Source organism: Pongo pygmaeus, chromosome 15 (genome assembly GCF_028885625.2).
Source record: "Pongo pygmaeus isolate AG05252 chromosome 15, NHGRI_mPonPyg2-v2.0_pri, whole genome shotgun sequence".
Lineage (NCBI taxonomy): Eukaryota > Metazoa > Chordata > Mammalia > Primates > Hominidae > Pongo > Pongo pygmaeus.
Window position 1 is genome coordinate 92,720,879 of NC_072388.2, and position 25,848 is coordinate 92,746,726.

Here is a 25,848-nt window from a genome sequence, read left to right on the forward strand (position 1 = left end):
GCTCTTCTGAAACAAATGGAGCTTGACTTCTTCTGTTTTGTTTCTTAAGTAACACACCTAAGGTTATTCTTAAGCTTTGCAAGGTAGAAAAAAGGGAGGAGGGATTGGAAATTATATGTTTTGTTTCCTAAGTGTATATGGCTCACTAAGATTCTCTTGACCATACAGTGAATTTTAAGGCTTTTATTAGATGTAGCTGGTTGTCTCTAAAACAAAAGTGACTCGGTGGTAGTAAATTCCTTGCTCTCATTTTTTGAGATTCAAACTTAAAAGACAAATATTGAATAATGCTCCTAGTAATTATTTTCAGTGACATTTGCCTAGTTGAAATGCTATAAAATATTGCCTATGAAAGAAACAAATCCCTTTCAAGAAATTCAAGAACAGAGTCTCCAGTCCTATTTGCATGACATGTGAAAGGTCAGAGAAAATGGAATAAATCGCGGGGAAATCCTTTTTTGCACGAAAGGATTAATATTCCAAAAGCAGGAACACAATAACCTTTTATAATTCCTTCACTTGATTTAAATTAAAAGAGGAAAACTTTGGAACGTACGAAATGCTTGGAAAACACTCTGACAGACTGCCAATGACCTTATTTTGCTGTTTGTTATCCTGTCAGAAGAACTGACAAGCGTAACATTCTAGAAGAGAGAGAAGGTGATATAGTTCAGTACCGCGCAGATTTACATGAATATGGGAAAATGAGAGCCACTGGGTGAGCTAGTTAAGTCTATAATGTTCCAGATTTTCCTAAAGAAAGCCGAGGAAGGCCTTTAGCATAGTATTCATCTGGCTTCAAAGCCTGCCTCGTTTGATCCACATGATACCCGGCCTGATGTGTGGTTTCTCTCATACGGCTTTGATATAGCAGCCTGCTTGTTCATTTTCCTTTGCTTTGCTTATAATCCTAAATTCACTGCATTCTCAGGGAGAGCAGGCCGATGTCATTTAACGGCCTAAAACACAAACTTGCTTTCTTTTCCTTCAGAACTTCTCAAACACACTTCAAGCATGTGGGGAAGATGACCATTTCGTTTCTTTCTTTTATTTATCACCTAGCAAGAACTTGACAGTAATACATGTATCTATTTAGTAGTGTACCTACTGTGTATAGGAAGTTAATTTGCAAGCGACTTGACTAGCATGAGAATTTTTGACTCTTTCAGCAAACACAGTGCTTGTTTATATACTTTTTTGACAGAAAATAGATTCAAGATTCTGGTGGTAGAATTTGGTGGCACGTATTTTATGTGTAGCTAAGACTTCCCTAGAATGAGAATGTGTTGCTGTGTTTTGGGATGAATGATGTCCTAAAGACTCTGATACTAATGGCATGACATAGGCTGAATCTTTGCATGCAAAGCAGTTTAAAAACAAGCACACACACACACAAAATCAGTCCAATTACCCAGTGGATAAAAGCATTTAGCCCCATCTCCCATAGGCCTCTCCTGTTTCTTTGTTCTCTGCCACAAACCTTCTATCAATTTTTGTCCAAATGCTGGGCAGACAGTCACAGACCAAGCTGAGAGTAATGGAGTGAGTCAGAAATCCAGAAAGTAAAACAACTCCTTAGTAAAAAAAGTGAAACCAGAGTGAGGCAATCGTTGGAGTCGGCAAAAATGAAGGTGTGACCCAGCTGTGTCCTTGTGTTTCAGTGTGGGACTGCAGCGATGGAGTGTGTGAGGCAGTACATCAACGAAGTGCTGGACTTCATGGCAGACATGCACACGCTGACCAAACTGAAGGTGAGATGACCGCCACCTGCTCATCCCTCAGGTTCACAAAACAGAGATGCTTTGAGAGAATTAAGCAGACCATAGGGAACTTATCGCTACCTGAGGAGGCAGCCGTGGCACTGTTGAATGAGTCCCTGTCTTGGGGGATCAAAGAGCCAGGGTCCAGCTTTGCAAAGAGGAAAAGAGGAAGGGAAAGGACATTCACATGGCATCAGCACATGCAAGCTTTACTTTTGCCATATATTCACTTCTCACAATACCTCTGTTAAGATACTATCCCCATTTTACAAATGGAGAAACTGAGGCTTGGGATGGTGTAGTACTTGCTCAAGTCCCACTACTAAGTGGTAAAGTCAAGGTTGAACCCAAGATTCTTGTAACTCTCAATTCATTCTCTTTTTACCACATAGCATCGTTTAATTACCTCGAGCATCAGTTTCCTCATTTGAAGAATGAATCTAATAATCTGTACCTTGCCTGACTGTTACAAGGGTTTGATCAAAAATAATGTACGTGAAGAGACTTTCATAAACTGTAGCACGTTATGCAAATATACACCATGTATTATTTTTTGCTCCATTGAAGCTATTTTCTTAAAGAAAATCCTTAATGAAAGGGGATAGAACAAAATTTAATTTGCATATGGACAAAATCCCAGTGAAGTTGTTGAGATTATTGAGTTTTTGCAGGGTGGAATGAATTGCTGATGCAGGTCCACTTTCCTGCTGTGATTCAACTAGGGAGCTAAAAGATGAATAGTTTGAGAGATCTGAGGAAGGCCCTAGACAGAGGGCAGAAGAGAATCCAAACATGGTCCAAGGAGCAGCCAAATTGCAATCTGGCGCTAGATGATTCCTTTTTGATAATTAGGAGCTAGTGATCCCAGAAGTTCATCAGCCAAAAATATAGTCCCTTAATCACTGAACTGTTCTCTGGCTCTGCTCAGATGATCAAAGTGGTTTTTGGTATAGTGATAGATTTGCAAATCCCAGGCAGAAAGTAGAATCAAAATATAAACTGAGAATATCTCACGATATGTAAACCAGTCATTTCTTAATGAGCTCCCCTGTCGTTCGCTCCTGTGCCGGTTACTGCTTGCTGAATCTGATTGCCCACACTTAAATGACTTTGATGTACAAAGAAGAGGAAACAATTATTACCTAAACATGTTTAGGTTGTTTTGCAGATGCTTTCAAAAAATAATAAGTAGGAACCAGGGTCATCAAAAGGTTGGAAATACAGACATAATCTCACCCTCTGATTTTACATATTGGGAAACAAATCAGAAGGATCAAGTGGCAAGTGGCTTACCTAAGGCCATGGGACTAGCTAGGACAGACCTGGGTCTAGAACCTAGGTCTCAATGCTTAGTTCAGTGCTCTTCCCACTGAGCTCACACTGAGCAGAGAAATCTTTCTAAATTAATTCAACAAATATGTATGAGCACCTATAATGTCATGGCACTGTTCTAGGCATTGGGGATGCTGTGATGAGCAAAAGCGGACACAGTAGCTGCTCTCATTTGATTTATAGTCTGGTAGTGGAGGCCAGATTTAATGAGCATTTCACACAAACTACAGTAAAAATGTGTCTCTCACAATTGCTATGAAAAAGAGGTAGAAAGCAGCACAGACCTGGCCAGGGAGGTCAGGGAAGGCTTCCCGGAGGAAGTGACACTTGAGCTAAAATCTGAACAATTAGGTGAAGAGAGGCGGGAATGGCATTCCACACAAAGGGAATAGCAGCAGGAGGGAACACAGAGAGCCAACACAGCTGGAGCTGCAGGCAGAAGGGGTAAGTTCTCAGTAGCTGGATCTTTCTGGCTTTGTAGGCTAGGGAACTTTCCCTCCTGTTATCTCCTAAGAACAATGGGAAGGCTCTGAAGAAGTTTAAGCAGGTTATTTGCTCAGAGTGGCGCTAAGAGGGGTGGAAATGACAACCTCATCTTTTCAAAGAATGGCCTGGAATGAATCCAGGTGTCTGCCAGAGTTACAAAATACCATTCGGTTTTGTAGAGCCACATGAAGACATGTTCCCAGCCTCTGCATGAAGATACCTTTGGGGGACATCTCAAAGTGGGGCTGGCCCAGATTGCAGCCATGGACATCTCACGGGGCAATCACAGAGATAACAAAGCTGTGATCCGCTATCTGCCTTGGCTTTATCATCCCCCCTCTGCAATGCAGCAAGGGTAAGACCCTTACTATTCCGGGAATGAGGGTAAAGAAGGCAGGAGACACCCCTGAGTTTCCTTGGGCTCAGCTAGAGTTAATGAGTACACTGAAGATTTATGACAGTGGAATATACTTGGTTAGGAAGATGGAAATCAGATCCCATCTCCTTACGTACTTGCTGACCCAGAATGCTCTTTGACATATGCTGCCAAAAAATAAACCTGTCCTCCCACAGAAACCTCAATTGTCCTTTCATGAAGAATGAAAATTTTGAGCTTAGAATTACCACTTTAATGCTTGATTTCAACTAGTTAAGTAAATTAATAGTTATATATCAATATATTTGCCTTCAAGCAGCTTAGATTGTAGCTGGAACAAAAGCTATAGCAGGGATGAAATCGGTGCAAGATTGTACAAGCCCCTGACTCTGCCTTTTAGGGAGGCTAAAGAAGAGAGAGGCATGTATGGGTTTGTTGACTTGGGAACTGAGAGTAGGTTTGAGCCCACCCTTTTGCGTGGTCAGCCTTCCTGTCCAGAGGAAAAGTGTAGAGTGGGAATGAGAAGGGTAGGAGGAAAAGATCACTGGGGAGCAGGAAAATGGGCAGCTGTGTTGTATCTCCTCATCTCTTTCCTCCCCTCTACAGGGGATGCCAGAGAAGAAATTTCTTTTTTTTTTTTTTTGAGACGGAGTCTTGCTCTGTTGCCCAGGCTGGAGTGCAGTGGCACCATCTCAGCTAACTGCAACCTTTGCCTCCTGGGTTTAAGCGATCCTCCTGCCTCAGCCCCCCAGTAGCTGTAATTACAGGCACGCACCACCACGCCCAGCGAATTTTTCTATTTTTAGTAGAGATGGGGTTTTGCCATGTTGGCCAGGCTGATCTCGAACTCGTGACCTCAGGTGATCCGCCCGCCTCGGCCTCCCAAAGCACTGGGATTACAGGTGTGAGCCACTGTGCCCGGCCCACCAGAGAAGAAATTTCTAAAGACAGGAGTGGAAAGAGTTTAGAAAGAGAAGCTAGTCAGAGAGGCAGTCAGGCTTGTGGGAGAATGCTGTGTAATCCTGTGTCACCAAAGGCTGTTCTTTTCTCAAGAAGCTGAGATCCAGGATTAGAGTGGAAAACAAGAAAAACAGATACATCATTTTGTTGACACTCAATTGCCTTGGCATTTTGTTTTATGTGATTGCTTGCAAGACCACACTTTCAATCCCTTCCTTCAATAAGCATTTGTTATGCATCCAATGAAACAGAAAACATAAAATCATCTTTAACACTCCTTCTTCTCTAATAGACCTAAAGAATTCATTGAGTGTGTCTCCCATATCCGACTGTTGTCCTGGCTGCTGCTGGGTTCCCTCACTCACAATGCAGTGTGCCCAAATGCCTCCTCTCCCTGCCTGCCCATTCCTCTGGATGCAGGCTCCCACGTTGCAGACCATCTTATTGTTATCCTGATTGGATTTCCAGAGCAATCAAAGGTAAGTGATTTCTGCAAGATTAAGACCGTATGCATCGCAATTGCTAATGGAAACCTTATCAGCCAATTATGTTTCTTCTGAGAAGAAAATGCATCTTATCACTTGCCCTCCTGTGGATGTTAGAAACACAACTTTGTGCTAATGTCTTATTTAAAGTTGTTTAGATTCCCAGACTGTCTTTCCCCCGCCCCCAAATTGTTTTTTGGCTTACTTTTATGAAGATAAATTGTGGAGTCAAGCAAGAGTTGGCTTCCCAGGCATTTCTGTCTCAAAATAATGAAGAGAAATAAAAGGCTAGAAATATAATCAAAATTCTGTGATCAGTTTTTAAAACCAGAGACAAAACGGAGGAAAATTTATTCTCTATCTAATTCTTCATGTACCATCTTTTCAACTGAAATCTCTAGAGATACAGGAAAATACAAAATGAAAACAAGAAGGCCAGTTGGGAACTCACTAAAGCACACATTGGCATGACCTACACAGGGGAACTTTGTCAACTGCAGAGACAGATGATGTGCTAAAGGAAGAAAATAGACCCAAGGCGGGCACCAGTCGTGAGCCCGTCCAGGCAAACCAGACACATTGGTACTAATCAGCTCCGAGGAGCCAGGGGACCTTCACAGAGCTTCGGCAAGTTCTGGGAGGTCACAGTGGCTTTGGGGACAGCTCGGGTTTGGGACAGGGCAAGCTGACGATGTGATAAAATGGTGCACCCATCCCAATGATCCAAATGATGTTCACAAAAGGAATTAGGCAGTCAATTCCTAATATTTCTACTCAGATCCGGGTTTGATTCCTAACTATGGTACTTGCGATTTTGTGAGCTTGACAAGTGTATCTAACCTCTCTGTTATTCAGATTTTCGTGTGTGAAATAGACGAGGGGATGGTTGGAGAGTGATGGAGGTGATCTAGGAAAAGCCTTTGGCGCCACCTCTGGCGTGTTGTAGGAGGTGCTCTCTCTGCACGTGCTTTCCGCTAGGAGGAGGATCTCTGCTGCTGCTGCTATGATTATGAACTTCTGGGCGTGTATTCACGTATATCACCTCCTTTACTCCCATGCTTTGAAGAGACTACTATTATCCCCATTTTACAGATGAGGAAACATCCTAACATGGCAGAATGATTATTCTCCCTAATCTAGTTTAGGGATGGGAATGTCAGTTTCATTAAAGGGCAGGGGGGTGGGTAGATTTCTTCAGCAAATTAAGGTGCCTTCTCTTCAGAAATGTGCTTTGTTCTCTGAGCACACTCCCACTGGTGGAGAAGAGAGCACAGCAGATAGTTTTAAGGTGATGAATCATGACTTTGTAACTCTGAGATAACGTTATGCCTTTGTGCTTCCCCTGTGCTCCCTGGCAAGACCGAAGCCATGCGGGGAGGGCTCCGTGGAGGGCCACAGCCTGATGGGATGCAATGCACTGATGCCGTCTTCTTCCTTTTCAGACCTCCGTGCTGCACATGTGCTCCCTCTTCCACGCGTTCATCTTTGCTCAGCTCTGGACAGTATATTGCGAGCAAAGTGCCGTCGCTACAAATCTCCAAAATCAGAATGAATTCAGCTTCACGGCGATACTGACAGCACTAGAATTTTGGAGTAGGGTGACACCCAGCATCCTTCAGCTAATGGCCCATAACAAAGTGGTGAGTTCACAGACGAGTTTCCCTTCTGAGATGGAATCTGAAAGTGTCCACACCACTCCTAATCCTCACACTCCCTGTTTTCACAGATCTCAGTTGTAAGGTTATATAAATGGATCGGGGATTTGTTACCTTATAAGCTGGATGTTCTGCTTGCATAAGCATTTTGATTAAAAATAAGCATTTTGATTAAAAACAAAATAAACAATAGTTCAAGAGATCTATTGTACACTGTGGTGACTACAATTAATAACAATATGTTCTATACTTGAAAATTGCTACAAGGAGATTTCAAATGTTCTCACCACAAAAAATAAGTATGTAAGGCAACGTACATGTTAAATAGCTTGATTTAGCCATTCCACAATGTATATATGTCTCAAAACTTTTATATTGATATATAAATATTTAAAAAGCAAACAAGTACAGTTATTAATATTAAAAACAATTTTTATTTTTTCTGCCTAACATCAAATGTATGTTGTATGAAATATCTACGTTGAAGGGTTGTTTGATGCTATAATGTCAGAGGGTTAGGAGTGAGATTCATATTACTTGAGGATTGCAAAGCAATTTGGAAAAACCTTAGTCAATTAGGTAATCTATTTGTGGTGGTTTAAGAGTAGACTGACTACAGGTGTTCATTCCACTCAGGCCTCAAAGCCTGAAAAGAGCCTCACCTTTTCAAGCTGCCTTATAAGGACCTATGCTCCCCAATCTTCAAATCCAGTACTATTGAATGTAGACGGCTGCCAAGAGAGGGGCTGTTCCAGAGCTCACTGGAAAATGTCTGGGATATGGCTAGCCTAAGCCCACTTCATTGAACCAGTGTGGAGTATTCATCCTGGAGTCAAGGTTGGAGGATATATGGAAGGAATTTACAAGGGAGTCCTTTGGTTTTGACTGTGTATTGGAGGAGGACCCTCAGCTGGGAAAGCTGCAACCAGCGTCTTGGTTATGGGGACACCATCAGTAGAGTTCTTGTTTGTGAGGAGCAGGGGACCTGGAGGGACACCAAAATGATGATTCCAGTGTGCCCTGAAACCCAACACTACACTGCCCACAAAAGGCATTCAGGAATTTTTTTTTAATTGATAGAATAATAGTCTAAGAAGTATTTTCTTTTGGTTCTTAATTAGAAAGGGGATGGTGTATTTCCTTTAGTGAAGCACTTTGTTCTTTAGAGATGCAAATAATACAGGCAATTCTATGTGTATAGAGATATCTTAGTTCAATTTAAAGGAAGTTTATGTGAAAATCTTAGCATTTGAATAGTTCTGACTGTTATGGAAAATAATTACATTTGTTGGATCACAGATTCTAAGACTAATGAAGAATTTGGAGATCAAACATTCTATTCTGTTATTTCACAGACAACAAAACTGAGGCTTTAAACTTAAGCTAGAGATTAAAAATGTTCCTTCTATTATTAGTTTTTTGATACCAAGAAATACCTCTCTTCCAAATCACTCTCCATATTTAAATGTTACAAATGAATTTGTTGCACATGAATTTTATGCAGATGGTATTACAAAAGAATTTGAATTACATTCATTCTGAAAATTTTGTTAAACCATATAAGCCAGTCCGGTAAAATCTCCCTGAAATATTTAAAATCCAGCTGTAGGAATTCCTGCTGAGGGATTGCCGATGAAGACACTGTGTAGAAAGGATCAAGATTGAGAAAGGATCAAGATATTACTGGGGAACATTGATGTGAAAATTACCCTATTCTAATGTAAATCCCCTTACCTTGCAAAAGATATCCAGAAAACCAAGGAAAATAGTCTGTAATTGTCTAACTTTGTATCTGGTGCTTTCTCTAAGACAAATTAATTTAGTTTCAAATAATATTATTTTAAATCATTATATGGTGTATAAAAGTAATTCAAGCATTTGTCATCTCCCCTCCCTGGGTACCCTCCTCTCAAACAGACTAGCGTGATACAGAACTCTTACACCCAAAGAGTTCCGTAGTTAGAAATGAAGGCAACAGAGGCCATTTACCCCCTGGTGTGAGTCAGTGCAGTGCAGATTAGTGAGATCAATGCCTGAATGCCGTCGGCAGCCCTGAGTTGAATGAGGGAGGCATGACAATTACCAAGCCTCTGGAGCTTTTTTAAAATTCTTTTTCTGGTTTGAGGTTTCAGAGGTGAATGAACACCACTGCCAGTGGTCTCCTACGGTCATTACGCAGAAAGACCTCGTGGGCACAGGACATTGGTCTTCTGCGGCTGCAAACTAATTTGCAAGGTTTCTGTATCACTGGGAATGGAATTAACTTTCATATTTGTTGTTTCAGATGGTAGAAATGGTGTGTCTCCATGTGATTAGTTTAATGGAGGCATTGCAGGAATGCAATTCAACCATTTTTGTCAAGGTAGGGAAACCTTATGATTTTTAAAGACCATTTCTTACTGCTAAAAACAAATGTGGATTTATGTTGAAGGTACTTTCTGAAGAGAATTAGTTTTAACATTCAGAGTTGGGGCTGGAGAATTCAGGCTCCTATAACAACCCTTTACCAAATGGTTATTGCATTAATTTTGCTCTTGGTCTACCACTGTGACCAACTTCACCTGGGTTAAATCTATCAGACCAGGCCAAGCATGGTGGCTCATGCCCATAGTCCCAGCATTTTGGGAGGCTGAGGCAGGAGGATTGCTTGAGCCCAGAAGTTTGAGACCAGCCTGGGCAATATAGTGAGACCTTGTCTCTACAAAAAAAAAAAAAAAAAAAGGTAACACAAGTGCTGAAAATATTACCGGGGAATATTGATGTGAAAATTACCCTATTCTAATATAAATCACCTTACCTTGCAAAAGATATCCAGAAAACCAAGGAAAATAGTCTGTAATTGTCTGACATAGTATCTGGTGCTTTCTCTAAGACAAATTAATTTAGTTTCAAATAATATTATTTTAAATCATTATACAGCGTATAAAAGTAATTCAAGCACTTGTCATCTCCCCTCCCTGGGTACCCTCCTCTCATCAGAAACAGACTAGTGTGATACAAAAACGAAACAGTAGAGAACTTGGTTTCCCACTCCGTTTATCTTTCTGCCTCCCCTCTTTTTCCTTTCCTTCCTATCATTCCACCTCTTTGTCTCTCTGATCCTTCTTCCTCTCCTTGTATCTCTTCCTGTATTTCTTTATCTTTCACCTCTATATTCTATTATCTTGGCCACTGTCACCAACCACCATCACCACCCACTAGTGGGCATCAACTTGGAACCTTATAACTTGTTGTTTCATTCCTTGGTTAACTCCACTCTTCAACAAAGAACATTTGTCACATTCACTCACACTATGCTGAAGAAAAGCAGCCCATTTTCAGGGAAAACTTGACGGTTACCAGAACAGAACAAGATCATTGGTTCAAATGGGTTAGATACATGATATGTAGCTTGATAATAGCAAAAGTCAACACTGTTGGAGTGCAGTGGTGCAATAATATACATACGGCAAATGGTACATATTTAAAACGTGCAGTTTGATAAGTCTTGACTTACATTATGCCGTGCACCATGATCAAGACAATGAACATATCCATCACCTCCAAAAGTTTTTTCAGGCCAGGCGTGGTGGCTTATGCCTGTAATCCCAACACATTGGGAGGCTGAGGTGGGCAGATCACTTGAGGCCAGGAGTTCAAGACTAGCCTGGCCAACATGGTGAAATACCATCTCTACTAAAAATACCAACATCAGCCAGGCATGGTGGCGCACACCTGTAATCCCAGCTACACGGGAGGCTGAGGCAGCATAATCGCTTGAACTCGGAAGGTGGAGGTTGCAGTGAGCCTAGATTTTGCCACTGCACTCCAGCCTGGGCAACAGGATGAGACTTTGTCTCTAGAAAAAAAAAAAAAAAAAAGCAAACAAAAAAAAAACCAAAACTTTTTTTTGTACCCCTTTATAATCCTTCAGTTGGGTTACTCATCTCCCTGTCCCCAGACGACTATTGACCTGCTTTCTGTCACTATAGATCAGCTTGCACTTTCTAGAATTTTCTTTAAGTGGATTCATACAGTATATACTTTTTTTGCCTTCTTTCACTTGTAATAATTATATTGCTATTAACCCATGTTATTGCATGTAGCAGTGGACCATTACTTTTTATTTCAGAGTAGTAGTCCATTGTATGAATATACCACATTTTGCTTATTCATTTATCAGTTATTTGACATCTAGGGGGTTTCCAGTTTGGGGCTTTTACAAATAAATCTGCTATGAAGATTCATGAAGATGTCTTTGTGTACATATATGTTTTCATGTATGTTGGGCAAATACCTAGGAGTAGAACGTCTGGGCCATGTGACAGGTGTATATTTACCTTTAAAAAAATTGTTTTCCAAACCATTTTCCAAAGCTGCTGTGCTCTGTTACATCCAGTATATGAACAGTGTATGAGCATTCTCAGTTCCCCCACATCTTTGTCAACACTTGGCATAGTCAATCTTTAATATTAATTATTCTAAGAGTTGTGTACTGGTATCTTGTTGTGGTTTTAAATAGCATTTTCCTGTTTGCTAATGACATTAAGCATCTTTTTATGTACTTATTTGCTGTCCATATGTCTGCTTGGTGAAGTATCTGTTAAAATTATTTGCCCATTTTTTATTGGGTTGGGTTTTTTCCTGATTACTGAAGTTTGAGATACAAGTCCTTTATCAGGTATGTGATTTGCAAAGATTTTTCTCTGTGGTTCGTCTTTGGAATTCTTAATTTTGATGAAGTACCATTTACCAGTTTTTTTCTTTTATGAATCATGCTTTTGATGTTGTATTTTAAAAAATCTTTGCCCAACCCAAAAATAATAAAGAGTTTTATTTGTGTTTTATTCTAAGTGTTATCTATGTTTTCACTTGGGTGTTAGTTTACATCTGTGATCTATTTTGAGTTAACTTTTGTATATGGTGTGAGGTATGGATTGAGGTACCTTTTATGTATATGGATAGTCAGTTATTCCAGCATCATTGTTAAAAATACTATACTTTCTCCATCAAATTGCCTTTACACTTTTGTCAAAAATCAAATAACTATACAATTCTATTTCTGACTTCTTGATTCTGTCCCATTGATCTCTATTTCTTTATTTTTATTTTTATTTTTTTTTCCTGAGACAGAGTCTCACTCTGTCACCCAGGCTGGAGTGTAATGGTGCAATCTCGGCTCACTGCAACCTCCATCTCCCAGGTCCAAGTGATTCTCCTGCCTCAGCCTCCTGAATAGCTGGGATTACAGACACCTGCCACCATGCCCAGCTAATTTTTGTATTTTTAATAGAGACAGGGTTTCACCATGTTGGCCAGGCTGGTCTCAAACTCCTGACCTCAGGTGATCTTCCCACTTTGGCCTCCCAAAGTGCTGAGATTACAGGTGTGAGCCACCATGCCCAGCCAGATCTCTGTCTATTTTTATAACACACTGTCTGCATTACTATAGCTTTGTAATATTCATTGAAATCAGGTAGTGTCAGCCTTCTAAATTCATTCATCTTTTTCAAAGTTGTTTGGCTGTTCTAGGTCATTTGCAGTTCGAGATAAATTTTAAAATTGGTTTGTCAATTTCTACAAAAAGATTGTTAGGGGCTGGACACAGTTGCTCATGCCTGTAATCCTAGTGCTTTGGAGGGCCGAGGAGGGAAGATTGCTTGGGACAAGGAGTTCAAGACCAGCCTGGACAGCCTGGCAGCATATTGAGACCCAGTCTCTACCCTGCAAAAAAATTTTTTTTCATTAGCTGGGTATGGTAGCGCATGCCTGTAGTTCTAGCTATTTGGGAGGCTGAGGTAGAGCACAATGATTTGAGACTTTTCTTTTCTAATATAAGTGATTAGTGCTATAAATTTTCCTCTAAGCACTGGTTTAGCTGCATCCTACAATTTGGCATGTTGGGTTCTCATTTTTATTCAGTTCAAAATACTTTCTAACTTCTCTTTTGCTTTCTTTCTGGCATTGATTATTTAGAACTATATTGTTTTACTTCCAAATATTTAAATATTTCCAGAGATTTTTCTGTTATGGATTTGTAATTCTAATGTATCAGAGAATATACTTTATATAATTTGATTCATTTCAAATTATGGAGACTTGCTTTATGGCCCAGAATATTGTGTATCTTTGTAAATGCTCAGTGTGCACTAGAAAAGAATGTGTCTTCTGCTGTTGCTGCTTGGAGTTTCCTAAGTAAGTTAGTTCAAAGTTTTTGATTGTATTGCTCAAGTCTTCTGTGTCCTTCTTGTTATGTCTGTCAACTTATTCTATCAATTACTGAGAAAGGGGTATTGAAATATCTCTGAATGTGGATTTATTTTTGCTTAATGTATTACGAAGCTCTGTTATTAGGCTTATAAGTCTTTAGGATTGCTATATTTTCCTAATGAATTGAAATTATAAAATGTCCCTCTTCATCTTTGGTAATATTTTTAGTTTAGTTTTTTTTTTTTTTTGAGATGGGGTCTTGCTCTGTTGCCCAGGCTGGAGTGCAGTGGTGCGATCTTGGCTCGCCACCACCTCTGCCTCCCGGGTTCAAGCAATTCTTGTGCTTCAGTCTCCTGAGTAGCTGGGACCACAGGCGCCCGCTGCCATGCCCAGCTAATTTTTGTATTTTTAGTAGAGATGAGGTTTCACCATGTTGGCCAGGTTGGTCTTGAACTCCTGACCTCAAGGGATCTGCCCACCTTGGCCTCCCAAAGTGCTGGGATGACAGACATGAGCCACTGTGCTCAGGCTGAAAAAACTTGGAGGTGATGGATATGTTCATTATCTTGATTGTGGTGCATGGCATAATGTAAGTCAAGACTTATCAAACTGGGTGTTTTAAATATGTACCATTTACTATATATGTATTATTGCACCACTGCACTTGAACAGTGTTGACTTTTTCTATATCAAATTAATAAATATTACCCATCTTTGGTAATATTTACTAATAAAACAGTCCAGCTTTCTTTTGACTAATGATAGGATGGTACATATTTTTTTCATCTTTTTACTTTTAAGCTATCTATGTCTTTGTATTTAAACTGCATTTCTTATAAGCAGCATAAAGTTGGATGTTGCTTTTTAAAAAAATGCAATCTGACAGTCTCTTCCTTTTGATTGAGGTTTTTAGATCATTTTCATTTAATGTGTTTTGTGATATTGTTGGGTTTAAATCTATTATCTTACTGCTTGTTTTCTATATTTCACATCTGTTCTTTGTCTCCTGTCCTCTCTTTTTGTGCCTTCTTTTGGATTAAGGTTTTTATGATTAAATTTTGGATATAATTTCCTTTTCTTTGTCTAATTAAGATAAACTGAGATGTCAACTAAGATAATTAACTTGAGAACTTCCTTCTTTTTAAACATCAGCATTTAGTGCTCTAAATTTCCTTTCAATACTGTTTTAGCTGCTTTCCCCCAGATTTTGAGAGATCCTCATTTCCATTCAGATCAAAATGTTAATTTCCAGTTTGGTTTCTTGTTTACCCCTTAAGTTGTTTAGAAGTGTGTTTTTTAATTATCTTTTAGCTGTATGTCTTTGTTGTTGTGTTAGTGGTTGATTCAGAGTTTATAGTATATATTTTTAATCACAGTCTGCCTTCAAGGAATATTATACCACCTCATGTATTGTATAAGAACTGTACAATAATATACCTCCATTTCCCACCTCCTGACTTTGTGCTATTATTGTCATACATTTTCTATATATTTTATAAAGCAAATCATACATTGTTATTTTTGCTTTAAACAGTTGATTATCTCTTAAAGAGATTTTAAACAAGTTTTATGTTCACTTATATTTGCTATAATTGCCATATTTATATTTGCCATTTTAGTGCTCTTCATTTCATTCCATAGATCTAAACATTCATCTTTCATCTTTGCTTCTGCCCAAAGGATTTTCTGTAAAGTCTCCTGTGCAGGTCAGCTGGTGATTGATTGTTTTAGGTTTTGTATGTTTCAGAAGCTTTATTTTGCTTTCAGTTTTGAAAGACAGTTTCACTGGGTATTGAATTCTAGATGGATGGTTTCGGAGGTTTTTTTTTCAGTACTTTAAAGACATTGCTCCTCCATTGTCTTTTTGCTTATATTGTTTCCAACAAGAAATCTGTCATTCTTATCTTTTTTGTCTGTATGTGATATGTCTTTTTTCCTCTGTTGTCTTTGCCACTATGGTTAAGCAATTTGATGATTCTATGCCTTGGTAGAGTTTTCTTCATATTTCTGGTGCTTGGGTTTGGTGAGCTTCTTGAATCTCTGGATTTATAGTTTTCATTAGATTTGGAAAAATATCAGCCATTGTTTCTTCAAATATTTATTCAGTGCCTCTACTCAACATGCCCAATCTTTCTTCTACCTTCTTGACCATATTGAATATAGTTATCATAACTGTTTTAATGTCCTTGTCTATTAGTTCTGTTATCTGTGTCATTTTTGTTTTATTTTCTGTTAATGGATTTTTCTACTCATTCGTGTGTTTCTTTTGTTGTTGTTGTTTCTTAGCATGCCTAGTAACTTTTTATTTTATTCTTGACATTGTTAATTTGACTTTCTTGGGTGATGAATATTTTTATATTCATATAAAATATTCTTAAGCTGTATTATGTGACACAGTTACATAACTTACAAATATTTTTATCCTTCTGAGGCTAACATTTAAGCTTTGTTAGGTATTGATCAGAGCAGCAATTTTTGTAGGGCACGTAGTTCTTCACTGCTGCTGCTGCTGTATACCACTATCCTTATCAGTACTCTCATGATGTTCTATGAGTTATAAGATTTTTCCACTCTGACTAATAGGAACACAAAATATTCTTGGCCCTATATAATCACCAGGGGATTTTTTTCCTTCTGAGATTTTCGGGTTGTTTTTTCTCCAGTGTTGGGTAGTTTTTATAACTTGCATGTACTGGTCAGCACTCAGCTGAAGACTCAGGGGGATCCCTTTTCAGATCTTTGGAGTTGTCTCTCTCTCTGTAGATCTCTTCTGTCCAGTACTCTACCTTGAAAACTGTAGTCACTTTGACCTCCCAGGGCTCCTGGCTACATCTCCTCACTCAGGAAGACTGCCAGGCTCCACCTGCATTCCTGCTGCCAGTGCTACTGCCTGAAAACTCTCTCTAGGCAGTGAGCTGGAATACCTGCAGGGCTCACCTGGTTTGTTTCCTTTCCCTCAGTGATCTCTGTCCTGCATTTCTTGATGCTCAATACCTGAAAAACATTGTTTTTTATAGTTTGTCTGGATTTTTAGTTGTTCCAGGCAGGAGGGTAAATCTGGTCTTTGTTACTCCATCTTGGCTGAAAGAGAAAGTTTCATCACCAATTTTAATTTTGAGGGCTGGAATAAGCAGGATTGAAATGAGTACAGTCTAACCAGGCAGGAAGTCTTCCATTTGTTCTGTAGCATGAACCAAGATAAGAGGAAGGGTATCACTTTTATTCTTGTGAAACCCTATTTTTTAAATGTCCTTCAGTTTTCAGGATATTGTTTCTGAAGAGGGGGCAAAAAAAAAAGCCCAACCAACTTTACTCCATTATAACATTGCAGAGCCCAAAATAAATCACATCTAATTCTTACTGACAGATTTGTAGGAATCACTAGCAAAAGAGAATGAAAATGAAAGTTCTTCAGTAAGTCAAATTAACATTTCTGAAATAGGATGATGGCTGGGTTAAATAATGTCATCAATAATGATGAGCTTTAACTGGATGCCTTTAGTCACGTGATTTGCAAATCACAAACCTGAAGGTCCCTTGCAGGTATATTTTAGAATCACATAGTCATAGATTACATCAATGGGGAAATAATAAAAACCCTTTTAGACCAACATCACTATTCCCCTTGCTTGCTTCACATGGACCCTTAGCCCCAGTGGCAGCACTGAGAAAGGTATCCACCCAGGGACAGGGTACTCAGTACTCCCTGACCCTACTCTTCCCAAGTCCCTCACAATTCTTAACAGGAGGTTAGTTTGGGTATTTCCCAAATATCAAGAGGCGTATGGGCCCACTTCCATATTAAATAGTCAAAGGTCAACAAAGTCTGTAACATCAGGACCCTCCAGGGCTTGCTTTTTGCTGTGCAGAAATTATAGGGGGAGACAGTTAGACTAGATAAATTAGTTTTTTTCCATTCAGAATGTCTAGAGGAGCCAGTCGTAGTAAGGGTCAGAGGGCACAGCCTTATCTGTTACCAACCTTTGTAATCCCACAGTTTTGTTATGAGGGTTGGGGGACAGGGGGAGGCATGGAGAGGGTGGCATCTTCTGATATTTTCAGCTTTAGTCTCACTACATTTTCTGATACACACCATACTCCATTTCTAAACACAGTGTTCACGTTAGGGACCAAGTATTAGCTAGCTGAAACAGAAACACTATGTTTAGGAATGTTTAGGAGTAAATGTCAATAGAAGTCAAATTAGCAAATTATATACATCAACAGAATGTTAAAAGTCAAACAACAGCCAGATTTAGCCTTGGGAACAAAAACAGAGAGAGAAATGCAGCTTATCACTCCACCAAGTTCATTTTAAAGAAAATGTGATGAATTCAATGAAACCAGCAGCTTATGGCTATGACTAACTTTGAACTCTGAGGTCATTCACATACTGTCCCCCATCCCAAAAAGCTCTCCTTCTTCTTTGGTTTTGTTCATTACATCACTGTCCCCCAGTTTGCCCAGGTTAGAAACTCTACCTCTTCTTTGACCTTTTCCTCACTTGAAAGAGCAGACTCATCCTCAGATCCTCAAGATTTGTCTCTGCAGGTGGAATCCTTCCCCATCCCTAGAAACTGTCCCTGGTCTTCTCTGGACCATTGAGGCAACCTCCACAGTGGCTCTTGCCTCCATTCCCTGCCTCCTTCTTCACCCTAATCTGCAGGCTGCTGCCACAGTGATCTGTCTGGAGCACTGTTCTGCTCTTGGTGAATACAGCATCCCCTCTTTGGAAGTTGTATTGAATTTGGAATAAAATTCAGATCCCCTAATTTGGCATTTAGGGCCATCTGGTGGGCTAAGGGTGTGAAGGCCTGGCCTGTGCTTTTCTAAACTTGTTTTTCATGGCCGTTTTCTAAGAGCCTCACATGTCAGCATCACGTGACTGTCTCCCCTCCCCGACTCTCTGCACACTCCCACCAATGAGCTTTGCCATGCCTTCTCTCAGCTTCCTGGAATGCCCTTGTTCTGGCTTCCCAGGACTACAAAGGTATTACAGTCTGGGTGGTTCAACCAACAGAAATGTATTCCCTGGAAGTTCTGGAGACCAGAAGGCTGAGATCAAGGTGTCAGCAGGGTTGGTTTCTTTTAAGGGATTGGAGAGAGAATTTGTTCCAGACCTCTCTCCTAGCTTCTGGTGGTTTGCTGGGTCTTTGGGGTTCCTTGGCTTGTAGGTCCCTGTCTTCATCTTCACATAGCATGCTTTCTGTGTGTTTGTGTGTATGTGTCCAAACTCCCCTTTTTATAAGGACACCAGTCATATTGGATTAGGGGCTCACCCTACTCAAGTATGACCCCATCTTAACTAATTTACATATTCAACAATCCCATTTCCAAATAAGGTCACATTCTGATGCAGTGTAGATTAGGACCTCATTATAGATTTTAATGGGGCACAATTCAATCCATGACAACACTACTCCTTTATTTGAGTGGAGGGTTGGAAGGAATATGGAGCGAAATGATATGATGCATATTGGTGTATTAAAGATCTGAGAAGTACTGAAATAAAGAAACTAACATTTCCAAACCTATTGGATCGGAGTCCCCCTCCACCATTTAAAAGCTCTCCAAATTAGAGTGCCGTGGGACACACTTTGAGAAATGCCATATTCTGTCTCCGACTTCTGGATGCACAAGGCCATGAATATTTACTTAGATTCTAAAGGACTGAAACACGGAGGAGGGCCCAAAGCAGAGAGAAGGAGCAGCTTCCGGAGGTCCTCAGGCCAGGGCACCTATGATCTCCTCCCAGGAAGGACCACATCAGAGGGGTTGAGGGCCTGTCAGAGAGGCAGCAGAGGGCCAGGGTTCTCCAGCAGGGACTTGCTGCTTGGCTGTGTATGCTCCCACACTCTGCAGACACCCGGCTCCGTCTCGCTGTATTCCACCTTCCAGATCGCAGCCAGACATCTTGGAGTAGTCTTTCTCGCTCACTTAAGTGTTCCATCCACTGACCAGAGAAATTTTCTTAATGACTACAGGCAAATAGAGTCGCCATTCCACTCAGACACTCAGTTCTAAAGATCCTGTGGAGGAAATTCTATTTCAAGAAAGTGAGGATTTAATTAAATAAATACACATTTAATTTCCTGTGCTTGGTAGCTTTCGAGAGACAATCAGTCATTTACTCTAAAGTGTGTATCTCAGGCACTCATGGGGTGCTTATTAACCTCCAAATGCCACTGGCTCAGCGGGGTTTGGCCTCAGAAAGACATTTTGCTGATAACGGGTAGCCCTGCAGCAGGGCCCACGTCCGTGCGCGATGTGAAAGGGATTCAATGTGGCCTGTTTTCCCTTGCAATGAGTGAAGCTTTGTGGGAGAATAGAGGACACTAATAATGAAGCTTTTGTCTTTCTCCATACAGCTGATACCTATGTGGTTGCCAATGATTCAGTCAAATATCAAGGTAAGTCACTCCCTGGGCTGATTGGAAGCTCGGTTTCCTGCAGAGAACGTATAACGTTCCTAGGGATTGTTGATGCTCCATTTACTATGGAGAAGGATGAATTCAACCTGCTGCTGGCCTTAGAGGGCTGATAATGCAGGAGACCTGTGGGCCAGGTAAGGGCTCTGCAGTCAGGGGGTGGCAGCAGAAGCCATTGTCCTACTGCTTGAGGTTGGTGAGGATGCAAGTGGAGGGCAGTATCCCAGGGTCTGAGCGAGCCTCAATCCACTGATGAGAGCACAGGCTAAGGCCGGGTGCAATGGCTTCTGTCTGTAATCCCAGCACTTTGAGAGGCCAACATGGGAGGTTTGCTTGAGGCCAGAAGTTGGAGACCAGCCTGGGCAACATAGCAAGACCCCATCTCTACAAAAGAATAAAAATTTAACTGGGTGTGGTGGCATGCACCTGTGGTTCTAGCTACTTAGGAGGCTGAGGTGGGAGGATCACTTGGAAGCCTAGGAGTTCAAGGCTGCAGTGAGCTATGATCCTGCCACTGTGCTCCAGCTTAGGCAACAGAGTGAGACCCTGTCTCTATTTTAAAAAAAAGAAATCAAAGAAATATAAATTGGAAATGAAAAAATAAACTGTCACTATTTGCAGATAACAAGATCGTGTATGTATAGACAGAGCAAAACCCTGTCTTTCAAAAAAAAAAAAAAAAAAAGAATAGAATACCGACCCCTTGGAGGATACCTAGGCACATTCAGTGATGTGTGCTGGTTGCTAAAATTGATTTTCTATCATGAGAAGAATTCTGTTATGAAAGGAAAACATTGAATAAATGATAGGATTGAGCTACAAGGAACCTACTGCCTCATTTTATATATGAAGAAATTTAGGACCAAAAGGAAGAGTGGCTTGGTGAGGGCCCCACAGCCTAAAAGAGGAGATCCCGCCCGAATATATTTCCCAGCCCCAGGCTTTGCCTTGAGTGGTGCTTTGTCATTGTAGGGGCAAACATACTCTATGACTAGCAAACAGAGTTACTGGGCTTGACTTAAGATGGCAAAGCCAGCCGCCTGCTCCATCCAAATCGGGTCCTGTCTGTAGCACTAAGAGTGTTGGGGGGATGGGAGGAAAAGCTGGAAAGTTTTTGCTGGTTTCTTCTCTGAGTTGGGGAGGGATGCTAGTGGAAGGAAAGCGGTATGAACTCAGGGTACCCAGACACCAAAAGAGAAAAATGCGGCTGTCAACAATGACCACAGCCTTTGAGTCCTGATTACGGCCTTGGTGCTATTTGTGGCGGCCGTCGGGGGCATGGGCACCGCTGAAAACTGCCTCTTGGTACTAGTTTTTTCTGTGAAAAGAGAGTTTCTTGCACTCTCAGCTTGAAGCATTTTAAATTGCCTCTCTTACCCCTTTCCCGGCTTTATGGCAATCTGTGGCGATTGCCTAGATGGTCAGGAGCAGGCTGACAGAACTCCCTAAGAAGCTTGGAGAAAGAGGAGAAGCTATCATCCTAGCTTCTTCATGTGCCACGTTCTGTTCTGAGCACTCTTTTAACCCATTTGTCCTACACAAACCCCCTGAGTAAGTGTCACTATCCCCCCTTTACCCATGAGAAAACCCAAACACGGACCAATAAACCTTGTTCCCAAAGTCGCCTATAGAGGAGCCAGGCTTTGAATACAGGGAGCCTGGCAGCAGAACCCAGGCACTTCACCACCACCCCAGGTCCCTGTCGTAAACAGTTCACTGGGGTCACGTTTATGTGTTAGCCCAGCAGTGGTGTGGCAGCTTTATGTTTTCATTGCAGTGAGTCCGTCAAGGTGGGCATGTCATTATGATGGGTTCCGGCCAGGACGACTCTAGAAAACACGGTGTGGTCCCCTGCCCTGGGCACTGCCAGAGTAGAGAGTTTGCCTTCTTCAGGCCAGACAACCCTTGAGCCCAGCCTAAGTTCTGTCTGCAAGAAGCCACCCGGGTTGACACTCCCTGGGTTGCCCATGAAAAGAAATAAACTAAAACCTCTTGCCCTTTTTCGACAGCACTTATCTGCGGGACTCCAGCTTCGCCTCCAGGCTATTCAGAACCATGTGAACCACCACAGCCTAAGGACGCTGCCGGGCTCGGGCCAGAGCAGTGCTGGCCTGGCAGCCCTCCGCAAGTGGTTGCAGTGCACTCAGTTCAAAATGGCCCAGGTGGAGATCCAGTCCTCGGAAGCAGCCTCTCAATTTTATCCTCTATGAGTGGACTCCTCGGCGCTCAGTGTCAACACTCTGGTTTAGCAATAATGGGTTTAAAAACAAACAATTTGATCCAAGCAGGTTGGGGAACATATTGGTACTGTACATTCTCTTTCTAGTTTAGTAAAAGATGTGCAAAGGCCAGAGAGGGCCGAAAATGAAGCTTTCTTGCTACACATATTTCTGATGACTCCTTGGGCTATCTGATTAAGTGTTTCCTTACATTATTTTTTAAAAACCAAATCATTTTTCTTTAACTAACTTCTATTTTTTTTAAGAAAAAAAAATAGACTGGTGGGTACTCACAGAAAAGTTGTATAAGTCCCCCTGTTGCTATTTTTGATGATAGAGAATAAATAGGGTTTTTGAAACCTTTGTAGTGTTTTTTCTTAAAATCCACTCTTGGCAATGCAATAAAAAAAACCGTCACCATAAGCCAGTGACACCTGACTGAAGCTTTTTGTCATTATCCTGGGAAAAGTGGCAGCTTGCAAGGAACATTACAAAGTGCACTTAGAAATTAGGTGGTTAAACTGTGCCAATTGTTTTCGTTGTTTTATAATATCATTTTCCAAAACTGTCCAGTAAGTTTTATTATTTTTAAACCTAGTTTTTCAACTCATTAGTTCTAGGCTGTACTCTCTTGTAAGCTTTATGATAACCACTTTAGTTTTGTGAATAATAAATTTTATTCTTTTGTTAATACTTGTATACAATTTAATTGAAAACTGTAGCTTGCACACCGGACCAGATGAGTCCCTCACTGGCACAGCGCCCTGCACCTGGAGTAATGTTTCATAAAACGGAATTTTAATAGTGTAAGAGCACCAAGATTTCTCCGCACCTACACCCAGCGTTGGACTGTGCATTCCAAATGAAATTTCTCCTCTTTATCCCTGTAATGCACTGACTAACAGAAGACTTACTACACATTTAAACTGTATATTGACATGCTATTAAATGCATTTTTTATTATCTTTGTGAGCCTGGGGTTTTTTAAAACCAGTTTATAGAGCTAGAGTTTAGTTACTGACAACCATTCCTTCTAAAGTTCTACAGCTTCTGACTTCTCTTAAAACTGAAATTTTGAAGAAGAAAAGGCTTTCTTTCAGGCCGTTTGATGAGAAGAATACACAGTTTGTTTGAAGCCCACCTCTAGGAAGGACTCTGAGAGCAAAAGACCTTTTTTCTTTTTAATGTTCATTATTAAGAGGTTTCCTTTTTCTGCTGGGAGCTCTGAGATCTTAATGCTTCTTAGAGGAAAACAAGCCCTCAGATGTTTAAATGTTCATATGAGTTCTAGAAAGAACGATCTTCAAATCTTCATCCTTATACAAATTGCAGGGGACCATTCAGGCTCAGTATGGAGAGTACAGAAATGATCATTCTTCGTATCTGGCTAAGAAACTCTTCTGAAAGGCCTCTCCTTGGTCAGAACCCTTCTCCGTCGCGGTCATGCTTGGCTGAGCTTCCGTGAACATTTTGTCTCATAGTCAAGTTGTGCATTTGTTTATCTCACTTGTAAACGGTGACAGCTTTGAGCATATGTGCTATCTCTGTCTCCTCATGGTTTGGCACACAGTACATGTTTAATTAATGTCTATCAAATGGAAGGGTTCAGTTAAGCAAGAGGCCTTTCTTGAGCTCCCCATGGGCACCATGAGCTTTGCATGTGACATTTTCTTTTTTTGCGTTTCTTCCTGCAGGAGGAGGAGGCTCAGGCTACTTCCCCTGTGAGGGTTTCTACTGACATCCTCATCTGGGCTCAGCTGCAGGCCTGGCTCTTGGCTAGTCCTGAGCCCACCCTGCCTCAGGCAGCCAGGATCTTAGTGGCCCCATCCTACCAGTAGACAAGGTCCGAAGTTACCCACATCTTCTTCTCCCACTCCCTCTTCTTTGCCCAGTTCTTTGAATGGACTTCCGCCTGAACTTTTCTTTGTGTTTGCATCTTCCCCAAGCTGCAGACGAACGCTTAACCTGGCACTCTTGACTGGTGCCGCCATTTAATGCTTCCAACTGTCTGGACCTGTTTCCTTGACCTAGAGTCTTGGTCACTCCCAGGCAAATCTCTCTCCTTGCTCTTGAGAACCAGGACCCTTTTCCCTGTCAAACTGACCCAAATGCTGTCCCTCCTGGCACCCTGCCACTTCACTGGCTGATGGAAACTAGTGAGCTTCCCCCAGCCTATGCTGCACCCACCATTGCCAGTGTCCTTATCTTCTTCCGCAACCTCATGTCCACCATCCAACAAGTCGGGCTCAGGCACTTCAAAGAAAAAAAGGAAGAGAGGGGACAAAAAGCTTCCAAGAAGTTGGGCTCAGGCACTTAGAAGAAAAAAGGAAGAGAGGAGACTTATGGAAGTTTAGCAAGATTGGCACTAATAATAAGTAGGAAGAGAACCCATTCACCTAAGGCAGAGGAGTCAGCACCCTCAGCTCACAGGTCCAATAGAGCCCACGGCCTGTTTTTGTGAAGTTTTAGTGGAAACAGTCACACTCACAATTAGCATATTGTGTAGGGCTGAGTTTGTGCTACAATAGTAGGCAGAGTTGCGACAGAGACTGTATGGCTCAGAACGCCTAAAATATTTACCATCTGGCCCTTTACAGAAAAAGTGTGCTGACCTCTGACCTATGTAAAGGCCCCTGAAAGGCACTGAGCTGGAGCCAGCCCTTCTGTGGATATATTTTCCTTACCACCTCAGGGGCACTGGGATTTCCATATTAGTGTTTCGTCATCTGTAAAATGGGGACAGTGACACACATTCTACCTCAGAGGGTTGTTGAGATGATGAAAGAATGCAAGAAAAGGGCTTAGGGCAACACGTAGCACGTGGTAAGCACTTGTTAAAAGTTACTGATTATTCCTTTTATTCTTATGTTTAAGCCTGGAGAAGTAAAGCTACTTGCCCAAGGTCATGCAGCTAGTAAGAGGCAGAGCCAGGACTTGACCCAGGATATCCGACCCCCGAGGACTGTGCTCCCAGCCGCTGCCCATATGAACTTCTGCCACAGCACACATCATCCGCAGGTGACGGCCGCAAGTACAGAACAGAGGGCAGGGGGATCTCAGCAAAATTTACCTGATCCAGATTTGACCAGCACTAATTATTGGCGTGGAGAACGGCCACAGTACAGACTGTTTTCCTTTCCACATAGCACCCTACTGGTTTCAGTGTGTGAACAGAATACACTGAGATTCCTGAGGGTGGAATCGGCCCAAATCTCCAAATGTGTAGATTCTATTCTTAATGATTTTTCACAATGGGCATGCCTCTTATGAGTTGGGTGACCTTGGACAAGTTACTAAACCTCCCTGGACCTCTGTTTTTCCTTCTCTGTAATATGGAGCTGTCTACCCATCTTCCTGGGGTAATGGAAAGTTCAAATGGGTGGAGAACTGTGATGGTACTTGGGAAACTGCGCTGGAATCTGTGGATCCCTGGGAAGACTTGCTGCCTCCTAAAGAGCACACAGAGGGACAGCTCACAGCTACAGGCTCATTTGGTTTTTTTTCTTCAGCCAGTGCCTCAGGATTAAGACCTACAATACCCAGGAGAGCCCAAACATGGCAGTAGCCAAGAGCATCCAGTCTCCACTGTGTACCATCTCTTAGCAAGCATGTCATTCAGCCTGATACTGGGATGTTTCCAGCAAATCTCTTCCCGAAGAGTCTCATCAGAGGCCAAGTGGTTCCAGCAGATTCGTCTCTGTTTCCAAGCTACAACAGGCCAAATAAGACTGGATTGGATCAGAGAAGATGGGTCCTCCCATCTCTTTCATGAGCTGGGCATCTGGCATTAATTGGACAATGCAGATCATTTATTATACTTCTTTAATAGAACTGATTGGCAAATATGTATATTGGGAAAATTGGTGTTTTGACAGTAATGGTAGGTTCTTAAGAAGAATGAAGGGAGTGGTTGGAACCCAATGGAATAGTACTGAACCGTGTTTTTGTGGAGTTCGAA

General features: G+C 41.4%; 1 protein-coding gene across 1 annotated transcript in view; it reads left to right on the forward strand.

The window, feature by feature from the left end:
- Nucleotides 1-25,092, forward strand: part of UNC79 (unc-79 homolog, NALCN channel complex subunit) — a 279,575-nt gene extending 254,483 nt beyond the window's left edge. Inside the window, exons 46-53 of the mRNA XM_054447451.2 lie at nt 1,662-1,751; nt 3,758-3,933; nt 5,207-5,393; nt 6,842-7,039; nt 9,339-9,416; nt 19,612-19,653; nt 21,681-23,733; nt 24,765-25,092. Of these exons, the coding sequence (XP_054303426.2) occupies nt 1,662-1,751; nt 3,758-3,933; nt 5,207-5,393; nt 6,842-7,039; nt 9,339-9,416; nt 19,612-19,653; nt 21,681-21,881 (972 nt within the window). The 3' untranslated portion in view covers nt 21,882-23,733; nt 24,765-25,092. The remainder of the gene's footprint in view (nt 1-1,661; nt 1,752-3,757; nt 3,934-5,206; nt 5,394-6,841; nt 7,040-9,338; nt 9,417-19,611; nt 19,654-21,680; nt 23,734-24,764) is intronic.
- The last annotated feature ends 756 nt before the right edge of the window (nt 25,093-25,848 follow it).